The 25,256-nt window shown below is 45.1% G+C and overlaps 1 protein-coding gene across 1 annotated transcript; it reads left to right on the top strand.

The window, feature by feature from the left end:
- LOC142663678 (uncharacterized) lies at positions 1 to 24,488 on the top strand. The gene is made up of 4 exons (XM_075842433.1): positions 1 to 219; positions 11,006 to 11,236; positions 18,189 to 18,419; positions 23,992 to 24,488. Exons 1-4 carry the CDS (start codon positions 48 to 50, stop codon positions 24,201 to 24,203), a joined length of 846 nt encoding a protein of 281 aa, XP_075698548.1. The 5' UTR covers positions 1 to 47; the 3' UTR covers positions 24,204 to 24,488.
- The last annotated feature ends 768 nt before the right edge of the window (positions 24,489 to 25,256 follow it).

Genomic DNA, 25,256 nt, shown 5'->3' with positions numbered 1-25,256 from the left:
CAACAAATGATGCAGGAGAAGAATCAAAAACATTGGCAGATGGAGTAATGCTTAAAGATGGATATATATTTGATGGCGATGAAATCTTTGCTGAAAAAGCTGATTCACTAGTAAAATACAGTGCAGAAGTTATGAAAAATTGCATCACCAGACACTGCCATTACTACTCATATTGCACCAAAGTGGGTTTCGGTATTCTCTGTTTTGAGCTAAGTTTCAGTAAGTATCAAAGGACAATTTTCTTAATATATTGAATATTTAACCTCTCAAGAAATAAGTCATTATTTCTCAGTCATTTCCATCATCACAGTTGATAAATCTAAATAATAAACAATGTGGCTGGTTGAACCCTTGCTATACAGATGCGGGTAACTTTACAGTATCTGTACAGGAGAAACAGCAGTAATCTATCTTAATATTGCTGTACTCCGTATGCAGATACTGAGGTTCCTGTTTGCAGACATGTCTACAGCCATATAAGCAGAAGTAGCTAAAGTTGGGAATGTCTCATGAATTTAAAGGGATATGCCATAAATGTCTGATAGCTGCGGGTCCCAGACCCAGTCCCCGCCAGAAGAGGCGGCTGCTGAAGGCTGCTGAGCTACACAGTTTTCGAACATCCCATTCTCTTCTAAAGGAATTTATGGGAACTTCGTAGCATAGCGAGCTACGATGATTCCGTAAGCCCAATCATCTCTCTATTGAGTCTCCCATTCTCAAGATAGATGCTGTAGATAAGCCATAAATGTCTAGCATGGGAATAACTCTAGGTTAAGTTTCATTAATTAGATTTTTTTTTTCTAAAGGTTGTAAACATTTATTTTTTATTTAAAAAAACGTTGAAATGGCCATATTGGAGGCACACACTTCCTTCTTGTTTTGCCCATATAGACAGTGCAGCATGGCGTGTGTGCTTTATGGCAGCTAAAATGAATGGGAGGTGATGGTCAGAACATGTCCATGGACTATTACAATCTCCATGAAGTGACAGAGTACAGCCTTCTTAGAGACCAGAGTGGCAGAAGAGACACATACAGAGTCTTATCTCAGGAGATACATACAGAGTCTTAGCTTATCCAATTACGAAGCTTCCTGGCCAAGCGGCATCCCTGAGTCGACTTTGTGTGCCGAAAATAGTTGCAGTCTCAACATGTTTTTGAATAGACTATGGCACATACTTTTTAACTCTGTTCCGAGAGCAATTCACCTTCGCCAACACTGCTCAATACTGTCAAAAGCTGACACACTTGTAATGGCGTTTCACAATATTACAGCCTGAACACAAGAAGGCTGTAATACTGGGAAACACCGCTACAATTGTGTCAGCCAGGGGAGTTGCTAGGGTCCTAAAAGACATGGTGCATGAGCCCCAAGACATATATTATTTTTTTGGGGGGGGGGGGGGGGGGTAAACATATTTCGGAGATATTTATAAGACTATGGCCCCTATAGTTACCCCCCTGTAGATAGTACTATGCACACACATACACCCTGTAGATGGTGCCACACAATTCCCCCTTTGTAGATGGTGCCACATGCCGAGATGGGACCCTTGCATAGGCTGGCGTGATCCAGTGACGTCATCGTGACGGCCTGCGCAGGGATCCTGTCCCAGCATCTTATGGGCTGCAGGCAGGGGCTGACTGCACTGGCCCATATGTAGCAGCCTATCCTTAATCTGTTTACCTCCATCTGCCATATAAAGGCGGCAGGGGTAACTGGCAGTGGCGTAACTACCGCCGTAGCAGCCGTAGCGACTGCTACGGGGCCCGCGGCATGAGGGGGCCCGTGTCGCCCGCCGGCACGGGCCCCCACCATGGCTGCAGGCTCCGCTAGCAGCCGCTATGGCTGCTACAGCGGGACGCCACTGAACACTACGGCAGAGCAGGGAGGTATCTCCCCGCTCTGCCATTAAACAAAAGACAGGTATCCCCTATCCACAGGATAGGGGATACATGTGTGATCGCTGTCATTGATAGGGAGAACAGAGGACTGAAAGTCCCCTGAAGTTCTCCATCACAAACCTCGGACTTCCGGGGTCTGTGTCGGCAGCTCCGTAGAAATGAATGGAGCGCCGGTCGCGCTTGTGCGCATGCGTGACCAGCGCTCCTTTCATTTTTATTGAGCTGCCGACACAGACGCCGGAAGTCAGAGGTTAGTCATGGAGAACTTAAAGAGGCTCTGTCACCAGATTTTGCAACCCCTATCTGCTATTGCAGCAGATCGGCGCTGCAATGTAGATTACAGTAACGTTTTTATTTTTAAAAAACGAGCATTTTTGGCCAAGTTATGACCATTTTTGTAGTTATGCAAATGAGGCTTGCAAAAGTCCAAGTGGGTGTGTTTAAAAGTAAAAGTCCAAGTGGGCGTGTATTATGTGCGTACATCGGGGCGTGTTTACTACTTTTACTAGCTGGGCGCTCTGACGAGAAGTATCATCCACTTCTCTTCAGAACGCCCAGCTTCTGGCAGTGCAGATCTGTGACGTCACTCACAGGTCCTGCATCGTGTCGGACACATCGGCACCGGAGGCTTCAGTTGATTCTGCAGCAGCATCGGCGTTAGCAGGTAAGTCGATGTAGCTACTTACCTGCAAACGCTGATGCTGCTGCAGAATCAACTGTAGCCTCTGGTGCCGATGTGTCCTCGCTCGTCTGACACGATGCAGGACCTGTGAGTGACGTCACAGATCTGCACTGCCAGAAGCTGGGCGTTCTGAAGAGAAGTGGATGATACTTCTCATGAGAACACCCAGCTAGTAAAAGTATTAAAAACGCCCCGATGTACGCACATAATACACGCCCACTTGGACTTTTACTTTTAAACACACCCACTTGGACTTTTGCAAGCCTCATTTGCATAACTACAAAAATGGTCATAACTTGGCCAAAAATGCTCGTTTTTTAAAAATAAAAACGTTACTGTAATCTACATTGCAGCGCCGATCTGCTGCAATAGCAGATAGGGGTTGCAAAATCTGGTGACAGAGCCTCTTTAAGGGGACTTTCAGTCCCCCGTTCTCTCTATCAATGCCGGCGATCACACATGTATCCCCTATCCTGTGGATAGGGGATGCATGTTATTTGTAGGACACACTATAGGTTGCATTTTTTGGGGGGGGGGGGGGGCTGTATGGCGTTCCCTGCAGGGGGGGCTGTATGGTGTTCCCTGCAGGGGGGGCTGTATGGCGTTCCCTACAGGGGGGGCTCTATGGCGTTCCCTACAGGGGGGGCTGTATGGCGTTCTCTACAGGGGGGGGCTGTATGGCGTTCTCTACAGTGGGGGCTTTATGGCGTTAGCGCCATACAGCCCCCTCTGTAGATAACGCCATACAGTGCCCCTGTAGATAACGCCATACAGTCCCCCCTTTAGATAACGCCACACAGCCCCCTGTAGATAACGCCACACAGTCCCCCCTATAGATAACGCCACACAGTCCCCCCTGTAGATAACGCCACACAGTCCCCCCTGTAGATAACGCCACACAGTCCCCCCGTAGATAACGCCATACAGTCCCCATCTGTAGATAACGCCATACAGTCCCCCTCTGTAAATAACGCCATACAATCCCCCCTGTAGATAACGCCATACAGTCCCCCTCTGTAGATAACGCCATACAATCCCCCTGTAGATAATGCCATACAGTCCCCCTCTGTAGATAACGCCATACAGTCCCCCCTGTAGATAACGCCATACAGTCTACAGGGGGGGCTGTATGGCGTTATCTACAGGGGGGGCTGCATGGCGTTATCTACAGGGGGGGCGCTGTATGGCGTTATCTACAGGGGGGACTGTATGGCGTTATCTACAGGGGGGGTTGTAAAAAAGGCACTATCTACAAGGGGGGGGGGGTTGTGTGACACCCAGGGGAGGGGGGGCCCCAGTCAAAAGTTTGCTATGGGGCCCAGTCTTTCCTAGTTACGCACCTGGTAACTGGGCTCTGAATACAGCCGTCCTCAAAAGACGACGGTGGCTGGTGATGGTGTTCTCATGCTAAAATCACACGTTTTATTCTTTAAAGCTCATATTAACAGAACATGAAAATATAAGACACATTGTCAGTCATACACTTACGTTGCCGATTCTTGGCTCTTCCACAACTGATGGTTTTTGGGTCCCCTGATTCTTCTTTTCTTTTATAACCTGGTGCCATTGAGTATCGTCCATAACAATCCCACATAACCACAGCGTGATGTGACATTGTTATAGATGACAGACATGATCCCAGATTATAAATAAAGGAGCGTCAGGGGACCCAGAAAACCATCAGTGGTGGAACAGCCGAGAAACTGCAATGTAAGTGTATCATATGAGATTTATCAAAAAAGAAATACAGAAATCCCTTCAACTATTGCATTTCTCTACCGTCCTTTTACACGGCCTGACAAGGCACGTGAAAAAGAGCGCTGATCCATGAAAACAGCTCATCGATCTGCGCTCTTTTGCTCTTATCACAAGGAGCTATGATTGGTTATGAATGGGGATGAGTGCTCGTTACTACGATCGCTCGTCCCCATACATTTCCATCATGTCGGCAGCACATCTCCCTGTTTACACAGGGAGATGAGCTGCCGACTAGCGACCAATTTATTGGCAGTGTAAACAAGTTGATTAGCCGATGAACGAGCATTTGCCCATTCAACGGCTGATGATTGCCCTAGTTACAATGGTAAATGATTGGAAAGAATGATGTTATTATCGATCACATCTAAGTTCATGAACTTCGATGTGATAGATATTATCTGGATCCTGCGTAACAGAGACACACAGGACCAGTGTTTGTTTAAAAGGGTTTTCCAGCCAGTAAAAATTGATGGCCTATCCTCAGCATAGGCAATCAATAGCTGATTGGTCAGGGTCCGACTCCCGCCACTCCCGCCAATCAGCGGTTTTGAAAGGGGTGCAGCGCTCATTTCTTCTTGCTCACTGTGAATCATCGACGCGCATTTAGCGGCGATCCACAGGTTTTGCAGGCTTTTCATATGATTCACTTCAATTGGAGAAAAGGCTGCAATACCTGTGAATCGCCGCTAAATGTGTGTCGACGATTCACAGTGAGCAAGAAAAAATGAAGGGGAAGAAGCGCTCGTACTGAGGATAGGCCATCAATTTTTACAGGCTGGAAAACCCCTTTAAGCTGTCAGTCCTGCAGACCTGACGGATTTAGCTTTTGACGGCAACATACAGCTTCTATGTATACAGAAAACATAGAAGTTGTATCTAAAAAATAAGATTACATTTTTTTTTAAAACAGATGTCCCACACCCCACACATTACATTTGGGACGGGTGAGGGGGAACTTGACTGTAAGTGCAGTTGCAGACGACCTAGTTTGGGCCGTGAAAAAAACGGTCCAAGTGTCGGCCGCATTTCCCGGCCAGACCACGGTAAAGGTTAACGGGACTCCTGGCATCATAGAACTCGGTCGTGTGCAACTGCATTTACCGTTAATTTCCCCCTCCCCATGCAAAATTCACAGCCAAGTCACCCCTCCCCCACATAAACGTTTAACACAGAGTCCCCTCCCCCACACATAATATTTACAGTAAAGTCCCCCCCCACAAGAAATTTTTACACAGAATCCCCTCCCCAACACATATTTACAATTAAGTCCCCCCCTCTCCCACAAAAAAAGAATCCCCTCCCCCACACATATTACAGTTCCCTCTTACCTGTCCTGAGCGGTATCTTCATCAGCTGCCTGGTAGAAGTTGCAGACAGGAGGGGAGGAGAGCTGTGTGTCACTGCCCCTCTCCAGCCCTTTCTTCTTCCTCCGTCCTCCCTGCTTGGGAACTAGATAGGACCATGCAGTGCAGTAAACTGCAGGGCCCCATATTTTATTGCAGCCTGGTGGGAGAGAGGACTTGTGATTCTCCTGCAGAGTGTGTGACCTCTGGCAGCTGCATTATACATCAGAAGTGACGTCATGTAAGGCAGCCACCCAGGCAGAGGTCACATCTTCTGTGCAGGAGAATCACAGCAGAGATTCTCTCCAACGCTCACCTGCGCTATACTAATCTCCCCGTGGCCCTAAATTAATACAGAACTGGCCCAGGGGCACATTTCTCCGTGATTTACTAGGGGCAGGGAGACGAGAGCTCAGCAGATAGCTCCCTGCTCTGCCAATAAAATGAAGTGTATCTGCATCCCGAGGACGCATATACAATTACATGTGTCAGTCCCTGGGGATCCGGGGCACTGGGACAAAAATCCAGGGCTTGGGACCCGGATGCCCTGTGCTAGCGACGCCACTGGTGTCAGCATTTGACAGTATTGAGTAGTGTGAGTGATGAATGGGAAGCAGTCGGTCCCCCTCCCAATCAGATACTGATGACCTATCCCGAGGAGAGACCATCAAATTCGTCTCTCGCCGAAAACCCCTTTAATGCATGGCTGTGGCCAGGAAAAGAGCGCCCCAGCCCCTTCAAATAGCTTAGAATAGGCCATCATTTTTATCTCTCTGGAAAACCCCTTTAACCCCTTCCCAACATATAGCGCTGTCGGGAAGGAGTTCCCCGCAAACCGCAGTACCATTACATCGTGGTGATGGAAGGTGACAGAAAATGAGCCTGCGACATCACCAGCATCTAAGTCAGGGATCTCAAACTCGGCCGGGTAAGTGGGCCACATATAGAAAAAATGGGAAGTTGACGGGCCGCATTACTTTCAAATTTGATACAATACAAAATTATTGTTAATCAATTCGTTATTTGAACTACTATAACACTATATTACTATAATGATAATAATAATAATACTACATTACTATAATAATACAGTTAGGTTTAAAATTTGCGAGTTTTCTCCACATGCTTATTTCAACAATCCAGTTTTCCAGTTTAAGGGTATGTTCACACGGCCAAATTTCAGACGTATACAAGGCGTATTATGCCTCGTTTTACGTCTGAAAATACGGCTCCAATACGTCGGCAAACATCTGCCCATTCATTTGAATGGGTTTGCCGACGTACTGTGCAGACGACCTGTTATTTACGCGTCGTCGTTTGACAGCTGTCAAACGACGACTCGTAAAAATACAGCCTCGTCAAAAGAAGTGCAGGACACTTCTTTCAGACGTTTTTGGAGCTGTTTTCTCATAGACTCCAATGAAAACAGCTCCAAAAACGGACGTAAAAAACGCCGCGAAAAACGCCGCGAAAAATGCGAGTTGGTAAAAAAACGTCTGAAAAGCAGGGTCTGTTTTCCCTTGAAAACAGCTCTGGATTTTCAGACGTTTTGGTTGACTACGTGTGAACATACCCTTAGTGTCGCTAAATGCAGTCCGGCGGCTCAGTTAGCAGCGTTTGGCAGACACACATGTCAAGATTGGGCAGCCCCTTTTTAGATAGTGCCGCAGTGCCCTGTGTGGATGCTGCCGCAGTGCCCTGTGTGGATGCTGCCGCATTGCCCTGTGTGGATGCTGCCGCATTGCCCTGTGTGGATGCTGCCGCTGTGCCCTCTGTGGATACTGCCGCTGTGCCCTCTATGGATGCTGCCGCAGTGCCCTCTGTGGATGCTGCCGCAGTGCCCTCTGTGGATGCTGCCGCAGTGCCCTCTGTAGATGCTGCCGCAGTGCCCTCTGTAGATGCTGCCACAGTGCCCTCTGTAGATGCTGTCACAGTGCCCTCGGTAGATGCTGCCACAGTGCCCTCCGTAGATGCTGCCACAGTGCCCTCCGTAGATGCTACCACAGTGCCCTCCGTAGATGCTACCACAGTTCCCTCGGAAGATGCTGCCACAGTGCCCTCCGTAGATGCTGCCACAGTGCCCTCCGCAGATGCTGCCACAGTGATGTCAGGAGCTTCTAGCACTCTGCCTGGGATTCCAGCTCTGCTCCTGACATCACTGTCCATATATGGACAGAGATGTCAGGGGCAACCCCAGAGCTGGAGTCCTGGGCAGAGCACTAGTAGGCTCTTCCTGGGACTCCAGCTGTGGTCCTGACATCACTGGGACTCCTGCTCTGGGGAAGCCCCTGACATCATTGTCGATGTATGGACAGTGATGTCAGGGAATTCCACAGAGTCCCGGAGCAGAGCCTATACTAGCGCTCTGCCCGGGACTCCGCTCTGGGGAAGACCCTGACACACTGTCCATATATGGACAGCGATGTCGGGGAATTCCACAGAGTCCCGAAGCGGAACCTATACTAGCGCTCTGCACGGGACTCCGCTCTGGGGAAGACCCTGACACACTGTTCATATATGGACAGCGATGTCGGGGAATTCCACAGAGTCCCGGAGCGGAACCTATACTAGCGCTCTGCACGGGACTCTGGCTCTGGGGAAGCCCCAGACAACGTCTGTCCAAACATGGACACCGATGTTAGGGAATTCCACAGAGTCCCGGAACAGAGCCGATACTAGCGCTCTGCCTGGGACTCCGCTCTGGGGAAGAACCTGACACACTATCCATTTATGGACAGCGATTTCAGGGAATTGCACAGAGTCCCAGAGCAGAGCCTGTACTAGCGCTCTGCACAGGTCTCCAGCTCTGGGGAAGCCCCAGACATCGCTGTTCATATGTGGACAGCGATGTCAGGGAATTCCAGAGTCTCAGAGCAGAGCCGATACTAGCGGTTCTGTGTTCCGCGGGCCGCAGATGACAGCCCCAGGGGCCGCGTGCTTGAGACCCCTGATCTAAGTGTCGGAGGCCTAAAAATGGCTTCCAGGTCTGCCAAGTGTGTAAAACTGACAGGTCTAATACATTGCACCATAGAATTAGAATCAGGGGTTCAGGCATTCATGTCCTCTAATGGGACTAAAAAAGAAAAAAAAAAGTGTTACAAAAATAACATAATAAAAATTTCACGAAAAAAATGCAAAAATTGTATTTGTACCCATAATAAGTCTTATATTATTAGAAAAAAACAAAAAATACACATAATTGGTATCCCCGTGTCCATAATGACTTAAACTAAATAAATAAATAAAGCGAAAAAATGCTAGAATAGCTATTTTCTGGTCACATCTCATACCACAAAATGAATAAAAAGTAATCAAAAAGTCGCATTTAAATGGTACCAATTAAAACTACTGACCGTCCCGCAAAAAAAAACAAAAAACAAGCTCACACACCGCTTTGTCGACGCAAAAAGAAAAAAGTTATTGCTCTCAGAACATGGCGACACAGAAAACGATGGAGTTTTTTTGTTTCTTTTTATAAGTGATTTTATCGTACGAAAGCTGTAATTCATAAAATTTTTTATACATTTGGTATTGCCATAAACGTATCAATCTGCAGAATAAAGATAACATGTAATTTATGGCACCTGATATATGCAGAAAAAAATCAAAAAAATCCAGAATTGCTGTTTTTTGGTCACCTACTTATCCAAAAAATGAAATAAAAAGTGATTAAAAAGGCTCATGTGTCCCAAAATGGTACCAATAAAATCTACAGCTTGTCCTCCAAAGAAACAAGCCCTCACACAGATCCACCAACTCTACTGGTAACTCTACTGGTGCTCTACAAATGCGAGATGGTACCCAGAAACCAATCCAGCATAGTCTGCGCTCCAAAAGCCAAATGGCCCTCCTTCCCTTCAGAGGCCTGTCGTGTCCCCAAACAGCAGTTTATGACCACATATGGGCCATACTCTGGAATAATTGCTTTACAAATGTTGGGGGCTTCTTTTCCTCATTTTCACAGCCCAATTCTAATAAAATCTATGGAACACCTGTGGGGTGAAAATGCTCACTGCGCCGATAGATTAATTCCTTGGGGATGTAGTTTCCCAAATGGGTCTTTTTTGGGGTGTTTCTTATGTTTTTTAGCACCTCTAAGGCCTCTGCAAACTTATGGTGGTGCCTAGAAAACATCCAAATAAAAAGGAGGCCCCAAAATCCACAATGTGTTCCTTAATTTCTGAGGCCTGTGATTAAGTCAAGTAGCGCACTAGAGCCACATATGACATATTTCTAAAAACTTCAGAATTAGGGTATGTTCACACGCAGTGGTTTCAGATGTAATTCAGGCCGTTTACGCCTCAAATTACGCCTGAAAAAACTGCACCATTACACCCCCAAACATCTGCCCATTGCTTGCAATGGGAATCACTGTGTTCTGTTCCCACGAGGCGTAATTTTCCGCATCGTTGTCAAAAATACGGTGCGTAAAATGACGCCACGTCAAAAGAAGTGCAGGTCATTCCTTGGGACGTTTTTGGAGGCGTTTTTCATTGACTCAATTGAAAAACCGCTCCAAAAACGGCCGTAAAATACGCCGTGAAAAACGCGAGTTGCTACAAAAACGCCTGAAAATTAGGAGCTGTTTTTGCTTGAAAACAGCACTGTATTTTCAGACGTTTTTTACTAAGCGTGTGAACATACCCTGAGGGTAATAAATGTTGACTTGCGTTTCTCAGTAACACTGCTGTGTTACAGAAAAAAAGGATAAAATTGAATATCTGCAAAAAATAATTATTTTCTTTCATTCTTGTGAAACACTTAAAGGGTTAAGAAACTTTCTAAATGCTGTTTTGAATACTTTAACGGGTGCAGTTTTCTGACATAATCACCCCTCAAAGCCACTTCATAACAACCTTGGTCCCTAAACAAATAGGTTTTAGAAATGTTCTTCAAATGTAAATAAATTGGTGCTAAAGTTATAAGTCTTGTAACATCCTAGAAAAATTAAAGGACGTTTAAAAAAATGATGCCAATATAAATTATACATAATGGAAATGTTATTTGGTAACTATTTTTTGAGGTATTACTATATGTCTTACAAGAAGATATTTTCAAATTTAGAATAATGCACTGAATATATCAAACACATTTTACTACTAACATAAAGTACAATATGTCGGGACAAAACAATCTCAGAATTGCTTTGATAAGCAAAAGCACTATAAAGTTATTACCACATAAAGACATTTCAGATTTGAAAAATGAGGCTCTGTCAGGAAGGTCAAAACTGGCTGCGGCATCGGCGGCGGCAATCGTGTTTTTTTTTAAATACATTGTTTTAATGCAACGTTATTCAAAACAATTAATTTTTTCAGTGCACGTTATAAACGATACAGAAGAATCAGGAGAAACTAAAGTTTTGGAATCGAGTGCAGTGGAAACATATGGATATATATTTAATGAGGATGTAACCTTTGACCAAAAAGCTAATGCACTGTTACAATACAGTGTCCAAGTTATGAAAGAATGCACCAGCAGAGAGTGCCGTTACTACACGTATTGTACCCAAGTCGGCTACGACATTGTTTGTTTGAGTATATTGTTCAGTAAGTATCACCTTCTTTTACTAGGGATAAATTATTATCCTGCTGCATATATACTGTGTTTAACATCCAAATAGAAACATTGCGGCTGGTCCTCTTCTTACCTCTCTATACAAATAGAGCACAGTGTAGTATAAGGAGTCTCACAAACAGGGGTGTAACTAGGAAAGACTGGGCCCCATAGCAAACTTTTGACTGGGGCCCCCCTCCCCTGGGTGTCACACAACCCCCACCCCCCTTGTAGATAGTGTCTTTTTTTACAAACCCCCCCTTTTGATAACGCCATACAGCCCCCCTGTAGATAACGCCATACAGCCCCCTTTGTAGATATCTACAGAAGGGGCTGTATGGCGCTATCTACAGAGGGGGCTGTATGGCGTTATCTACGGGGGGGGCTGTATGGCGTTATCTACGGGGGGGCTGTATGGCGTTATCTACGGGGGTCTGTATGGCGTTATCTACGGGGGGGGGGGCTGTATGGCGTTATCTACAGGGAGGCGGTATGGCGTTATCTACGGGGGGACTGTATGGCGTTCCCTACAGGGGGGTATATGGCGTTCCCTACAGGGGGGGACTGTATGGCGTTCCCTACAGGGGGGGGACTGTATGGCGTTCCCTACAGGGGGGGGGACTGTATGGCGTTCCCTACAGGTGGGGACTGTATGGCGTTCCCTACAGGGGGGGGACTGTATGGCGTTTCCTACAGGGGGGGCTGTATGGCGCTATCTACAGGGGGGGGCTGTATGGCGCTATCTACAGGGGGGCTGTATGGTGCTATCTACAGGGGGGCTGTATGGCGCTATCTACAGGGGGCTGTATGGCGCTATCTACAGGGGGAACTGTATGGCGCTATCTACAGAGGGGGCTGTATGGCGCTATCTACAGGGGGGCTGTATGGCGCTATCTACAGGGGGGCTGTATGGCGCTATCTACAGAGGGGGCTGTATGGCGTTATCTAGAGGGGGGGCTGTATGGTGTTCCCTACAGAGGGGACTGTCTGGCGTTTTCGACAGGGGGGACTGTATGGCGGTACCTACAGGGAGTCTGTATGGCGTTCCCCAAAGGGGGGGTCTGTAGGGAACGCCATACTGCCCCCCTGTAGGGAACGCCATACAGCCCCCCCTGTAGGGAACGCCATACAGTGCCCCCCCCTGTAGGGAACGCCATACAGCGTACCCCCCCTGTAGGGAACGCCATACAGCGTCGTCCCCCCCTGTAGGGAACGCCATACAGCGTCGTCCCCCTGTAGGGAACGCCATACAGCGTCCCCTCCCTGTAGGGAACGCCATACAGCACCCCCCCTGTAGGGAACGCCATACAGCGTCGTCCCCCTGTAGGGAACGCCATACAGCGTCCCCCCTGTAGGGAACGCCATACAGCGTGTCCCCCCCTGTAGGGAACGCCATACAGCCCTAGGGTTGGTCGGAGAGGCAACTCTAGGGGGGACGTCTCCAAACATCAAAACCTCTTCCAAACTATCCATTCCTGTGACCATCATATCTGGAGAGACCATCACATTTCACTTCTGCCTATCTTGATTCCAGAGCAGCTGTAAATTTCATCCAGCGGGATCTAGTTGATCGCTTACATCTACTCACAATTCCTCTGGAGAGACCTCTGGCTGTTGTCTCTGTGAATGGTCTACCATTGCCCAATCCAATTGTGTTAATCAGGGAACCATTGACACTACAAGTCGGAGTTCTTCACTCCGAACAGATCGCCTTCCTTGTATTGTCTAAAGCTATCAACCCTATTCTGCTGGGCCTGCCATGGCTTCGTCTACATGCTCCAGTTCTCGACTGGAGTTCCGGAGAAATCCTCCAATGAGGCCCCAGATGCCTTAACCGGTGCCTGCTACAAGTTCGTCCAGTTTTGCCTCCACTGCCTCAGTCACTCTCCGATCTACCAACAGATTATGCCAGTTTTGCAGACGTTTTCGGCAAAAAGGAGGCAGAGACTCTTCCTCCCCATCGCAGATACGATTGCCCAGTCGAGTTACTTCCTGACTCCTCACCACCCCATGGGCGAGTCTATCTCCTCTCTCTGCCAGAGACCCTAGCCATGTCTGCCTATGTTAAGGAGAATCTGGAGAGAGGGTTCTTCTGGAAGTCTTCCTCACCGGACGGAGCCGGATTCTTCTTTGGAAAAAGAAGGATGGATCTCTTCGTCCTTGTATCGATTACTGTGGTTTGAACCAAATCACTTCCAAGAATAAGTACCCCTTGCCACTCATTTCAGAATGCTACAATCGAATTCGCGGGGCCAATGTGTTCACGAAGCTGGATCTACGCTGGGCCTATAACGTGATCCGTATCCGCAAAGGTGACGAGTGGAAAACCACATTCAACACCCGATACGGTCACTACGAATATCTCATATTGCTCTTTGGTCTGTGTAGTGTAACTCTCCAACTGTGTTCCAGGAGTTCGTGAATGACATCTTCCGGGACCTGCTGTATGTCTGTGTTGTGGTCTATCTGGACGACACCCTGATCTACTCACCTAATTTGACGACACACTGGAGGCATGTTCGCCAAGTTCTGTCTCTATTAAGTGGGAATCTCCTGTATGCTAAATTCGAGAAGTGTGTGTTACATAGTATCCGACCGTGGACTCAAGATGGATTCAGAGAAGGTGAAATCCGTCTTAGAGTGGCCACGTTCACAGGGGCTTCGTTCCATACAACAATTTCTAGAATTCGTAAATTTCCATTGGCAATTTATCCCGAACTTCTCGTCTCTGACTGCCCTCACCAAGAAGGGGGTGAACGCCAAGGTTTGGAGGCATTATAAACCCCAAGAACGCTTTCACCTCAGCTTCCATTCTTCATCACCCTGATGCATCTCGGCAGTTCTTTCTGGAAGTGGAAGCATCTTCCGTTCGTGATGGAGCACTACTATGTCAAATATATGTAAATCCTTCTAGTGTTATTACCGCTAACCCTCTGCAAATTAGAGAGATTCCGCCCGGAAATACTTTTGTTTGGCTTGTAGACCGGAGGTGAATTCTCCGCTGGTGAGACAGCTCCAAACCCGCGGGGCACTGTGGTGTTCGAAAGACTCAGGACTTGGTAGATCGTCATTACTGGTAGCCCACGCTGCCTAGAGATGTTGCGGATTACGTCTCTTCATGTACAAACTGTGCCTCGAACAAGTCCACCCACTCCAAACTTGCTGGTCTGCTCCTACCCCTGCCTGTCCCTGATGCCCCTTGGCAGCATATCGCTAATGGACTTTATTACAGAACTTTCCCCCCTCAGCTGGATGTACTGTGGTCTGGTTAGTAGTGGATCGTTTCTCTAAAATGGCACATTTTATTCCATTGACTGGTCTCCCGACTGCTCCTCGTTTGGCAAACCTGTTTATTCTCCACATTTTTCGTCTGCACGGACTTCCTCTGCACATGGTCTCGGTTCAGGGTGTACAGTTCACATCCAAGTTCTGGGGGGCCCTGTGCAACCTGCTAGATGTTAAGCTGGACTTCTCCTCCGCCTACCACCGACAGTCCAATTGTCAGGTGGAGAGGACCAATCAAATTTTGGAGAACTATCTTCGTCATTTTGTTTCCACCCAACATGACAATTGGGTACAACTTCTGCCTTGGGCGGAATTATCATACAACAATCACACTAGTGAGTCTACTACTTCATCTCCCTTCTACATTGTGTACAGTCAGCACCCTCGAGTTGCTCTTCCTGTGCCAGCCATGACTCAATATCGGCAGCTAACTCTTTATTTGGGACTTTTGTTCACATCTGGCAGTAGACGAAGGCTGCCATTCTCCAATCTGTGACCCACATGAAAAAGCAGGCCGATAAAAAAAGAAAAGTTCCTCCTCAATTCTCTCCTGGAGTCAAAGTCTGGCTTTTCTCACGAAACATTAGACTCAAGATGCCTTCTCACAAATTCGCTCCCAGGTTCCCCGGTCCTTTCAAAATACTGCAAAGGATAAACCCTGTATCCTATAAACTTCGGTTGCCTTCCATGCTCAAGATTCCCAAATCTTTCCACGTGTCCCTCCTTAAACCTGTGGTCCTGAACCGCTACAGTAAAACTCCTGGTCCTGTGGTTGCTCCCAGTGGTTCATCTGATGTGTTTGAGGTGAAGGAGATCCTGGACTGCAAGACGGTAGGAGGAAGGACTTTCCCTTTGGTGGACTGGACAGGGTTTGGTCCTGAGGAGAGATCCTGGGAACCAGAGGAGAACCTCAATGCCACTACCCTCATTAAAAATGTCCTCTCTCACTCTGGACCCAAGAAGAAGACCTCCACTTACTTGCCTCCCACAGATCTTCCTCTTCCTGCCGGTGTCTCCCTCCCCGGAGACGCCGGCACATGCGTCCGCTCCGTCTCGTAGTTCTCACTAGAGGGCGTGCGCTGGTTCCTGGCCTTAAAGGGCCAGCGCATATGTAAATAATTTATTAATTCCCAGATCACCCTGAACTATTAAAAGGGCCCTGCCCTTCTGATACTTGCCTGAGCATTGTTTGTAATCCCCATGTTAGTCTTGCAAATGGTTCCTTAGTGTTGTCCCATTTCCAGTGTTCCTGTGCCCTGCTACCTGTATCCCGTGCTGTGTTATTGTTCCTGAGCCTGTTTAGTGATTGGAGTCGTGTCCTGCTACACCCATTACCCTTCGCCACGTCTGGCGCAACCTACTGCACCCGTTGTCACCCGCCACGTCTGGCGCAACCTACTGCACCAGTTGTCATCTGCCACGTCTGGCGCAACCTACTGCACCTGCTGTCATCCAACACGTCTGGCGCTACCTGCTGTACCTACGACCATCTGTGCCAGAGCTCCTTGCCACCATCTGGACTATTTCAGGTATCCTTGTGCTACGAACTTGTATAGACTTTTGCATAGACTGTGACTTGACGAGCTGCCTCTCCTCTATGGCGGAGCGGCCTAGTGGGTCCACATACCCCTAGATCGTGACACCCCCATTTGATGATTGCAGCTGCGGCTCTCAGATTATTTGGGTAGTTTAGAATGAGACAACTCCTTTAGTCTGAAGAAAGAGAGTTCTTGAAAAGGAGAATGTGGTAGATAATGTGGAGAATGTGGTATATTAAGGTGAAGTGTCACTGATCAAGTTAAGGTTCATACATATATAAGATTATCCTCATATCAGAGTCCAAGTTTCCTGGAAATAAGAAAGCACGTGCGCTGACTTTCCTCCATTTTCGGGCATTGATACAAGGAAAGATTTACACCGCATTCCAAATTATTATGCAAAAATTTTATTTTTCACAGATTTTCCTAAATAGTCGATGCAAATGACAGTCAGTATAATCTTCAAGCCATCAACCATTGGAGTATAATGTGAATTTTATTGAACAAATCTCCTAATGATAACAGATTTTTTTTTTAGAAGTAAAAAACACAAAATGCACTGTTTCAAATTATTATGCACAACAGAGATCAAAACATTTTAAAGGTTGTAAACAGAACTAAAATGGTAATTTGTTGAATTTGCAGCATCAGGAGGTCATATTTACAGAAATCAAAAGCTCTTTCAATAAAAAAACAACTTAACAGGCCAAGTTACATGTTAACATAGGACCCCTTCTTTGATATCACCTTCACAATTCTTGCATCCATTGAATTTGTGAGTTTTTCGACAGTTTCTGCTTGAATAGCTTTGCAGGATGTCAGAATAGCCTCCCAGAGCTTCTGTTTTGATGTGAACTGCCTCCCACCCTCATAGATATTTTGCTTGAGGATGCTCCAAAGGTTCTCAATAGGGTTGAGGTCAGGGGAACATGGGGGCCACACCATGAATTTCTCTCCTTTTATGCCCATGGCCAATGACACAGAGGTATTCTTTGGAGCATGAGATGGTGCATTGTCATGCATGAAGATAATTTTGCTACGGAAGGCACGGTTCTTCTTTTTGTACCACGGAAGAAAGTGGTCAGTCATAAACTTTACGTACTTTGCAGAGGTCATTTTCACACCGTCAAGGACCCTAAAGGGGCCTACCAGCTCTCTCCCCATGATTCCAGCCCAAAACATGACTCCGCCACCTCCTTGCTGACGTCGCAGCCTTGTTGGGACATGGTGGCCATTCACCAACCATCCACTACTCCATCCATCTGGACCATCCAGGGTTGCACGGCACTCATCAGTAAACAACACGGTTTGAAAATTAGTCTTCATGTATTTCTGAGCCGACTGCAACCGTTTCTGATGTGAGCACTGTTTAGGGGTGGCCGAATAATAGCTTTATGCACACTTGCAAACCTCTGGAGGGTCCTTCACCTTGAGGTTCGCGGGACTCCAGAGGCACCAGCAGCTTCAAATACCTGTTTGCTGTTATGCAATGGCATTTTAGCAGCTGCTCTCCTAATGCTATTAATTTGTCTGGCAGAAACCTTCCTCATTATGCCTTTATCTGAGCGAACCCATCTGTGCTCTGAATCAGCCACAAATCTTTTCACAGTACGATGATCACGCCTAAGTTTTCTTGAAATATTAAATGTTTTCATACCTTGTCCAAGGTATTGCACTATTTCACGCTTTTCGGCAGCAGAGAGATCCTTTTTCTTTCCCATATTGCTTGAAACCTGTGGCCTGCTTAATAATGTGGAACGTCCTTCTTAAGTAGTTTTCCTTTGATTGGGCACACCTGTCAAACTAATTATCACAGGTGTCTGAGATTGATTACAGTGATCCAAAGAGCCCTAAGACACAATACCATCCATGAGTTTAATTGAAAAACTAATAATTAAATGTTTATGACACTTAAATCCAATGTGCATAATAATTTGAAACACAGTGTATATGGTCATGAGAAGTGGTGATATGGCAGAACATGTATGTGACTACTTTGGAGAATAAAGTGCATATATTGTTGTTTATGTGAGCTTTATATAGCTAAAGATGACAGTACTCTACTGTTGACTTACTATCCTAATAACCTTTTGACCACCAGAATCTAAAAATGTTATTTCAGGAAAAAATAAAGAATTCATTGATGAAGAGGAAGAACTGCAAACATCTGAAGAGCTTGAGTTTTATAAGAAAGGGTATATATTTAATGATGATGAAATCTTTGCTGAAAAAGGTGAATCCTTGTTGAAATACAGTGCCGAGGTAATGAAAACATGCACCACCGAATACTGCCGCTACTACACGTTTTGTAACCAAGTGGGTTATGACATCGTTTGCTTGTCTGTATGGCTTAGTAAGTATTAACTTGTTCTTCCACTTATACAAAGGCCTATGTCCTCATATTAAGATTATGTAAAGATAAGAAATATATTATTGTGTTTCGTCCGAAGGGTCCTATTATACGGCCCGATATAGGCCGTGAAAACAATCACTGATTAACGAGGCAGCTCATTTATCAGCACTTGTTTGCTTCTTTCATAAGGAACAATGATCGGATATATATGGGGATGAACGATCGTTACTATGATCGTTCGTCCCCATACATTTCCATCATTTTGGCAGTACATCTCCCTGTTTTCACAGGGAAATCTGCTGCCGACTAGCGACCATTTTGTTAGCCGCATAAGTGAGTAGATAAGCTGGAAAAGGAGCATTTGTTCATTCATCGGCTGATCGTTGACCAGGAATGAGCTTTCGTATAAACACTAGTTTGCCCAATCATTGGCCCATGTAAAAGGGCCTTAACTCTCATACAGTCTCAATAACAATGTGACTGGTTCATTCCAGGCAGAGAAATACTAACAATGTACAAGATATACTCCTAACCTGGCCTTAGTCCTCATGCTCCTTTCACCCATAATAAAAAAGATGGCTCTGGGTGCAGATGAAGGAGTAAAATCCAATGACCAAATATTTCCTATTTCTGCAGAAAATTCAGTTGTTTTTTTTCTTTAACTTAAAGTGATAGGAAACCCCTGAAGTCACTGAAGGGCTGGAGTCCCCGGGCAGAGCATCAGCTGATGCTCTGCTCAGGGACTCCAGTACTGCTGCCGATGTCACTATTCATATATGGAAAGTGACTGTGACGTTAGTAGAAGTTATGGAGTCCCCAGGGACAGCATCAGCTGATGCTTTGCTCGGGAACTCCAGCGATAGGAAACCCCTGAATTGACCAAATATGGACGTTGGTAGCAGTGCTGGAGTCCCGAGCAAAGCGCTAGCTGATGCTCTGCTCGGGGCTCAAGCAGTAGGCAATGTGATAGCCCCTTGCAGTCATGTTCACGAACAGCACATGAAGCAAGAGCTCAGTCATGTGGGGCCGTGTCGGAGCGTTATCATTATTAGAAAAGCTCCAGGACTTCCGGGAACAATTCACGAGGTTTGAACTGCACCAATTAGTACAGAATTTTAAATTAAAGTACATTAGTAAGTTACTTAGTTTCACATGAATATATTATTGCAATGCAATTTTTGGTCCCCGGATAACCCCTTTAAGCTCCTGGGCCCCAATGCTAAATCTGTAACAGTTTCCTAAAACTGTTGTGTCCTTACAAAGATGCCTTTAAGATCTGTCAGGCATTAGTGCGACTGCTATCACTACACCCTCTATGGCTATACACCTGCCTTCAATGCAAGCAAAGAAGAACTTTTTCATGGTCTTCAAGCCAAAATCAATTTTTGTTCATACCTTACTTAGTTAATTCTAAATGAAATAATATATTACTGGGTGCTTTAATAAATGCAATCTTTAGTTCATGTTCTTCATATACAGTGAAACCTCTCCAAAGATGAACCCTGATGGAGTCCAGATTTGTATATATGTATATTGGTCTCTTTTTTAAGCGGACCACCCCTCTAGAAGACCATTTCTTCTGCAATGTAGGGTGTTTGCCTGGGAGGTTTCAATCTCTTTCTTTGGCTTTTTAAACTCTGATAGCAAACGGAGGTTTAATAACAATGTAGTTTATTGGGAATTGTTACAACAACACAGAAAATGTCAAAAACCCTTGTGTGATCATGCACAAGGTGGCATACTTACCATAGAGGCAGGGCGCATGACTGCTGTGGTGCCCATGGTGGGGAGGGGCACCCAGCACTGAACTGCTTCCAGTGTTTGTGGTGACACGTCATAGAAGCCAATGCAACTACCAATAGGGGGGCTCACTGCATACAGATTTATACCGCTCCCAATGAGTTCAATCCTTGCTGCATAAATAAAATAAAAAAAGTCATAAATCAGTTTGTGAATTTTTGCAGTCCTGTCCTCAGTAACATACGCAGGGTACTGCACCAAGTCTCTATGTGTGACTGCACCCAGTCACACGTAAAATATCCTAATGGTTTGAAGCTAGAATGATCTATCTGTGCACACTTCAAACGATACAGAGACAATCAGGAAATTATGAAAAGAATGACATAAATACACTCAGACTCTAGCTAAAAGCATCTGGAGCCATGTGGTCCTATTTCCCTTACCTGGGCCTATTAATAAGGTTCATTCTGCAAATGATTTGTTCCTGATATGTGATGAGTGCATTGTACATGGGGAGCCCACGCTGAACAATAGCTTGGGACATTAAAAATGATTACGGAGTTATTATGGTTTCAGCAATTCATGTGTGCGGTTTAAGCCTGCTTCACATCAAGTTCATTCACTATGTTTGAAGTGTACACCGGGAAAGCTCCCGCCATACACGCTAAACATGTACATAGGGCTCCCATAGCCCAAAAGTGGTCAAAAGAGTGTCCTTTTGGCCTCCATTGGGATGGTATACTTTGGGAAATCTTTGTTTTATGTATGGAATAGCGTAGTAGACTACACAATTCCATACAACGGAATCCTGTAAAAAAAATATACGGTACAGTATAAATTTTTTAACATGGGGGCCTAGGGTGACGTATGCCACTGAAAGGCATCCATTTACCATTTAAACTTTAAACAGATACCATTATAGTCTATGGGTGATAGATACGAAAAACGCTATTAAAAAGCCCATGACGCATTCGATAGACAAGTTTAGACAAAATGTGACCTTAGGCAAAATTAAAAGTAAGGGGACCTTCTATAACAATTGCCAAATTGTTATGGCTAGATGACCCAGCACTTCCAAAGCGACAGGTCTTGTGGGGTGTTCCTGGTATGCAGTGATTAGTATGGGGCAAATACAGGATTGAAATCTAGGGGGAGGCGGCGAAAAAACAGCAACAAATTTTGTTTATTTGGTCATTCCTCTCACCACTCTCTCAAATATATAACTCACATCAACACAAGGAAAATGAAAGTGGAATATCAAAAAACCTAATCACATGGTCCGGGACAGGTGTTGCTTTTTCAGTCAGGGATAACAGTACGTGACCACTATACAAGCACCAATAAATTGTATTTATTTATTAGGGTATGTTCACACGCAAACTCAAGGGAAAACAGCTCCTGATTTTCAGACGTCTTTTAAGCCACTCGCGTTTTTCGCTGCGTTTTTCGTGACTTTTTTTTACAGCCGTTTTCAATAGAATCTATGAAAAACGTCTCCAAAAACCTCCCAAGAATTGACCTGCACTTCTTTTCCGTGGCCGTTTTTTTTTAAAAACGGCCCATCGGAACAGAACACAGTTTTTCCCATTGAAATCAATGTGCAGATGTTTGGAGGCGTTCTGCTTCCAATTTTTCGGGCATTTTTAGGGCGTTTACGGCCTGAAAAACGGCCGAAAATAAGCCGTGATTACATACCCTTATTTTGCTGAGCCGCAATAGATCAAGTATAGCAAGAGGATGTGCAGTCCAAGTTTTCTGTCTCTTCTGTGGATATATACATAGTCTGTCTTTTTCTTCTGGTACCAGCACTCCACCCTCATTTGGCCCAGGTGTTTTTATTAGCAGGGAACTTCATAAAAAGGCTTCCTACCTAATTGTTCTCAGCGTGCCCCTTAGACTACAAGGAAAGTTGAGCTTTTTCCATCTGTTCATTTTTCGTGGTGTTGTGTGTGGTAATCTTTTGTTGTTGTGGTGCTGTATCTGTGGGGGGACGTGGTCCAGAGCCAAGGTGGCTTAGACCAGCAGCATGGGTGCTGTTGGTCTCCCGGGTTGCTCCCCCTGCAGGTGCTGTTTTACAGCGGCATTTTTTGCCATGGGATGCTACACTTGGTAGAGTAGGGACTCACATGAAAGAGGTCACCGTGAAGTGGCACGTGGGCTTATACAGTTTGATCAAAATGTTTACTTAGAACCTCATGTTCGTAGATTTAATTTTGCTGAGCCGGAATAGATCAAGTATAGCAAGTGGATGTCCGGTCCAGGTTTTCTTTCTCCCCTTAGATATAACCAATAAACCCTGCGCTACAGTGACCATATAGTTGTCAGATACCAGTTCTATAGAGGCTCTCTGCAAATATCATCTTCCTGCAGGCCATACATGAGAATACAGCACTGATCAGACGGAGTCACAGGTAGAATACATAAGAATTAAAAAGGACCTATCCGTCTCCTGACTTGTTTGTTTTAGTAAATACTTGTATTCCTCATTAAATAACAATTCTGGAGCACCTTTTTTTAGGACTCTGCATTGTGCCGTTCCTCGGTTATTCCTCCTCGAAATGTATCAATAAATTTCACGTGACAGCTGAAGTCCACAAGATTGCATGCTACTAATTGTATTCCTTTGTCCTGTAACTGTATCACTATAATTTAAAATTAATTAGCTGCGTTACATAAAGTCTCCATGTAGGCCAGGCCTTATTCATACATTTCCAGCAGAAATAACAGAGGAACATCACAAACTCAGAGTTCTAAGTATAGATGCTCCACAATAGATCTCTCATAAGGAACACAAGCATTTACCATAAACAGACATGTCAGGAGAGCCGACAGGAATCCAGCGACTTACAGGTGACATCATCTTTGACTGTAAACGTTCTCATTCCTTTTCTTCTTCATCCAGCCCAGAGTCTTATGAAGACATCTCCTGACGACTGCAGAGTTTGCTTTCAAGACATCTTTGGCCCCTTGCTTCTGCAGCCTTCCCCAGCCTTTATAGCAACACAAATAATTTCAGACCCCAGTCTAGACTTTAAAATTAATTTAGACACTAGACCAGAACTCAAATTTAAGCAGACCCCAACAAGACCCCTTAAATAATCGCACAACTTACCAAAGAAAAATAAAAACAATTATTGCCCAATTTGCCCCTCTAACGCAGGCACTGGTTTCAGTAAAAATAATAAATGAGATACTATAGATGGTATACTTGTGCTACCCATGACTGACCACATGACACTGTGCCATTTGGCCGGCAGCATAGGAAACACTACAACTGACAATTGCAAAGCAGTGGTACATGGGTGAGACCTAAAGCATGTTGTCGATTTGGTGCAGAATTGTTTTGGATTTTCAGTGTAGATTCTGCACTGAAAATTCACAAAAATTACAGTACAGTGCATGTGGACCAGGTTTTCAAAACCCCCTCCACATGTAATGACACATATGTGCTAAGAATTCAGGGCATGCTGTGGATTTGCAAATTATATCTACATTAAATACGCTACAAAATCCACGATGTGTGAACTCAGCATAAGAGCTCATGCACACAACATTATTAGGGCTCTGCACAACCTCCAAGTTTTACGCAGAATACATCACTCATAGAAGTTTATACAAGCCTACTGTAGGTCCATATGCCTCTGAATTCATATGGAGGAATATTCTTTTTTGTCATATTCCATAAGAATGTTTCCATAATACAGTGTCATATGGAGGGACCATACGGCTACCCATAGAGTGCCCACAGAGTACCACAGTAAGTCATCAACTGTTTTTACATCAATGCTATTTCTCTGTGAATGTCTTAAAATGTTCTGTTTTTATTTTGAAGAGAGTGATGATGAATTCATAAATGATCAAGAACTGAATATTCTTCCTGATTTTGACTATGGACCAAATGATGTGCCAGGGACCTACAATGAAGACATCTTTAATGGACAGCTGGAAGACTACAATGAACTGTCAGAAGGAAAAGACCGTAATGATGAGTACAAGACAGAATCAGAAGAAAATAAAGTAGAGGAAGAGGAGGAGCAGATTTGAGGGCCTCCTATTCTCATTCCACCAATGGTCCATTATATGGTCCAAATACAGTCACAAGTACTAGCGCTAGATTTACCAAACAGGAATTTATGACAAATTTTTCAAACCATTTGAATTTTTCAGCTGGGGTAATTTTAACAATCCAAAATTTATTGACTGTAGTCTACCACGTGCTTAGTTAATCATTGCAGCAGAGGTGAATAATGTATTGAGTAGTTTAACAAAAGTAATGGGTTTAACCAACAAAAAAACATGTAGTTACCCAACAATTTAATTGATGCAAAGTGTGGCCTAGCTGTAGCACAGCAAATAAAGCTTGAGTAAAGTCTAAAATGTAGTAAATATAAACATATCAATATACATATAACAAATGAAATTGCTGATAGATGACATTGTGCGATTATTTGCTTTGAACAATATGTGCTACATTCAGAAAGTCTTTATATATGAGCACTTTTTTCTTCTAACTGGTAAAAGCAACATAAAGGGTGTGTGCAAACAAGTTTAGATTTGCGGTTGGCACAGTATAACAATTTCAGCTACCCATACATATCAGCTCAACCTACACGGGGCCTGGAAAAATATGACCAATGTGTAGAAGACAGCAACAACACACTGTAGGTTCAGCATTGTGAGAAACTAGACATAGACCGCACATCCACAATATATACGTTGATCTGAGCCGCTGGGCATAATTTATAAACATGAACATGAAGTTCTTTGTTAACGTTTTGATCAAACTGTATAAGCCCACTTGTCACTTCACGGTGACCTCTTTAAAGTGAGTCCCTAATCTATCGGTTACAGCACCGCATGGCGGCCACTGCCACTGCATCACCGCTCCTGCAGAGGGAGCAACCCAGGGTCCCAAAAGCAACCATGCTATCAGACTGTGCCAAGCCTCCTTGGCTCAGGGCCACATCCCCCCCACAAGTGCAGCACTACAGCAACAGATGCCACCCCACAGCACCACAACATGTCATCAGATGGAATAAGCTCACCTTACCATGTGCTCCCAGTGGCCAACCGAGAGCACAAGCAAGAGCAGAAACA

This window comes from Rhinoderma darwinii, chromosome 11, assembly GCF_050947455.1.
Source record: "Rhinoderma darwinii isolate aRhiDar2 chromosome 11, aRhiDar2.hap1, whole genome shotgun sequence".
In the NCBI taxonomy this organism is placed as follows: domain Eukaryota; kingdom Metazoa; phylum Chordata; class Amphibia; order Anura; family Rhinodermatidae; genus Rhinoderma; species Rhinoderma darwinii.
The sequence above is the reverse complement of the archived record's forward strand: the minus strand, read 5'-3'. Positions and strand labels throughout refer to the sequence as shown.

Coding starts and splice junctions, on each gene's coding strand:
- LOC142663678 (XM_075842433.1), top strand. CDS start 48: ATGCTTAAAGATGGATATATATTTGATGGCGATGAAATCTTTGCTGAA. Junction 11,237..18,188: donor TTGTTTGAGTATATTGTTCA/GTAAGTATCACC, acceptor ATGTTATTTCAG/GAAAAAATAAAGAATTCATT. Junction 18,420..23,991: donor TTGCTTGTCTGTATGGCTTA/GTAAGTATTAAC, acceptor TTTATTTTGAAG/AGAGTGATGATGAATTCATA.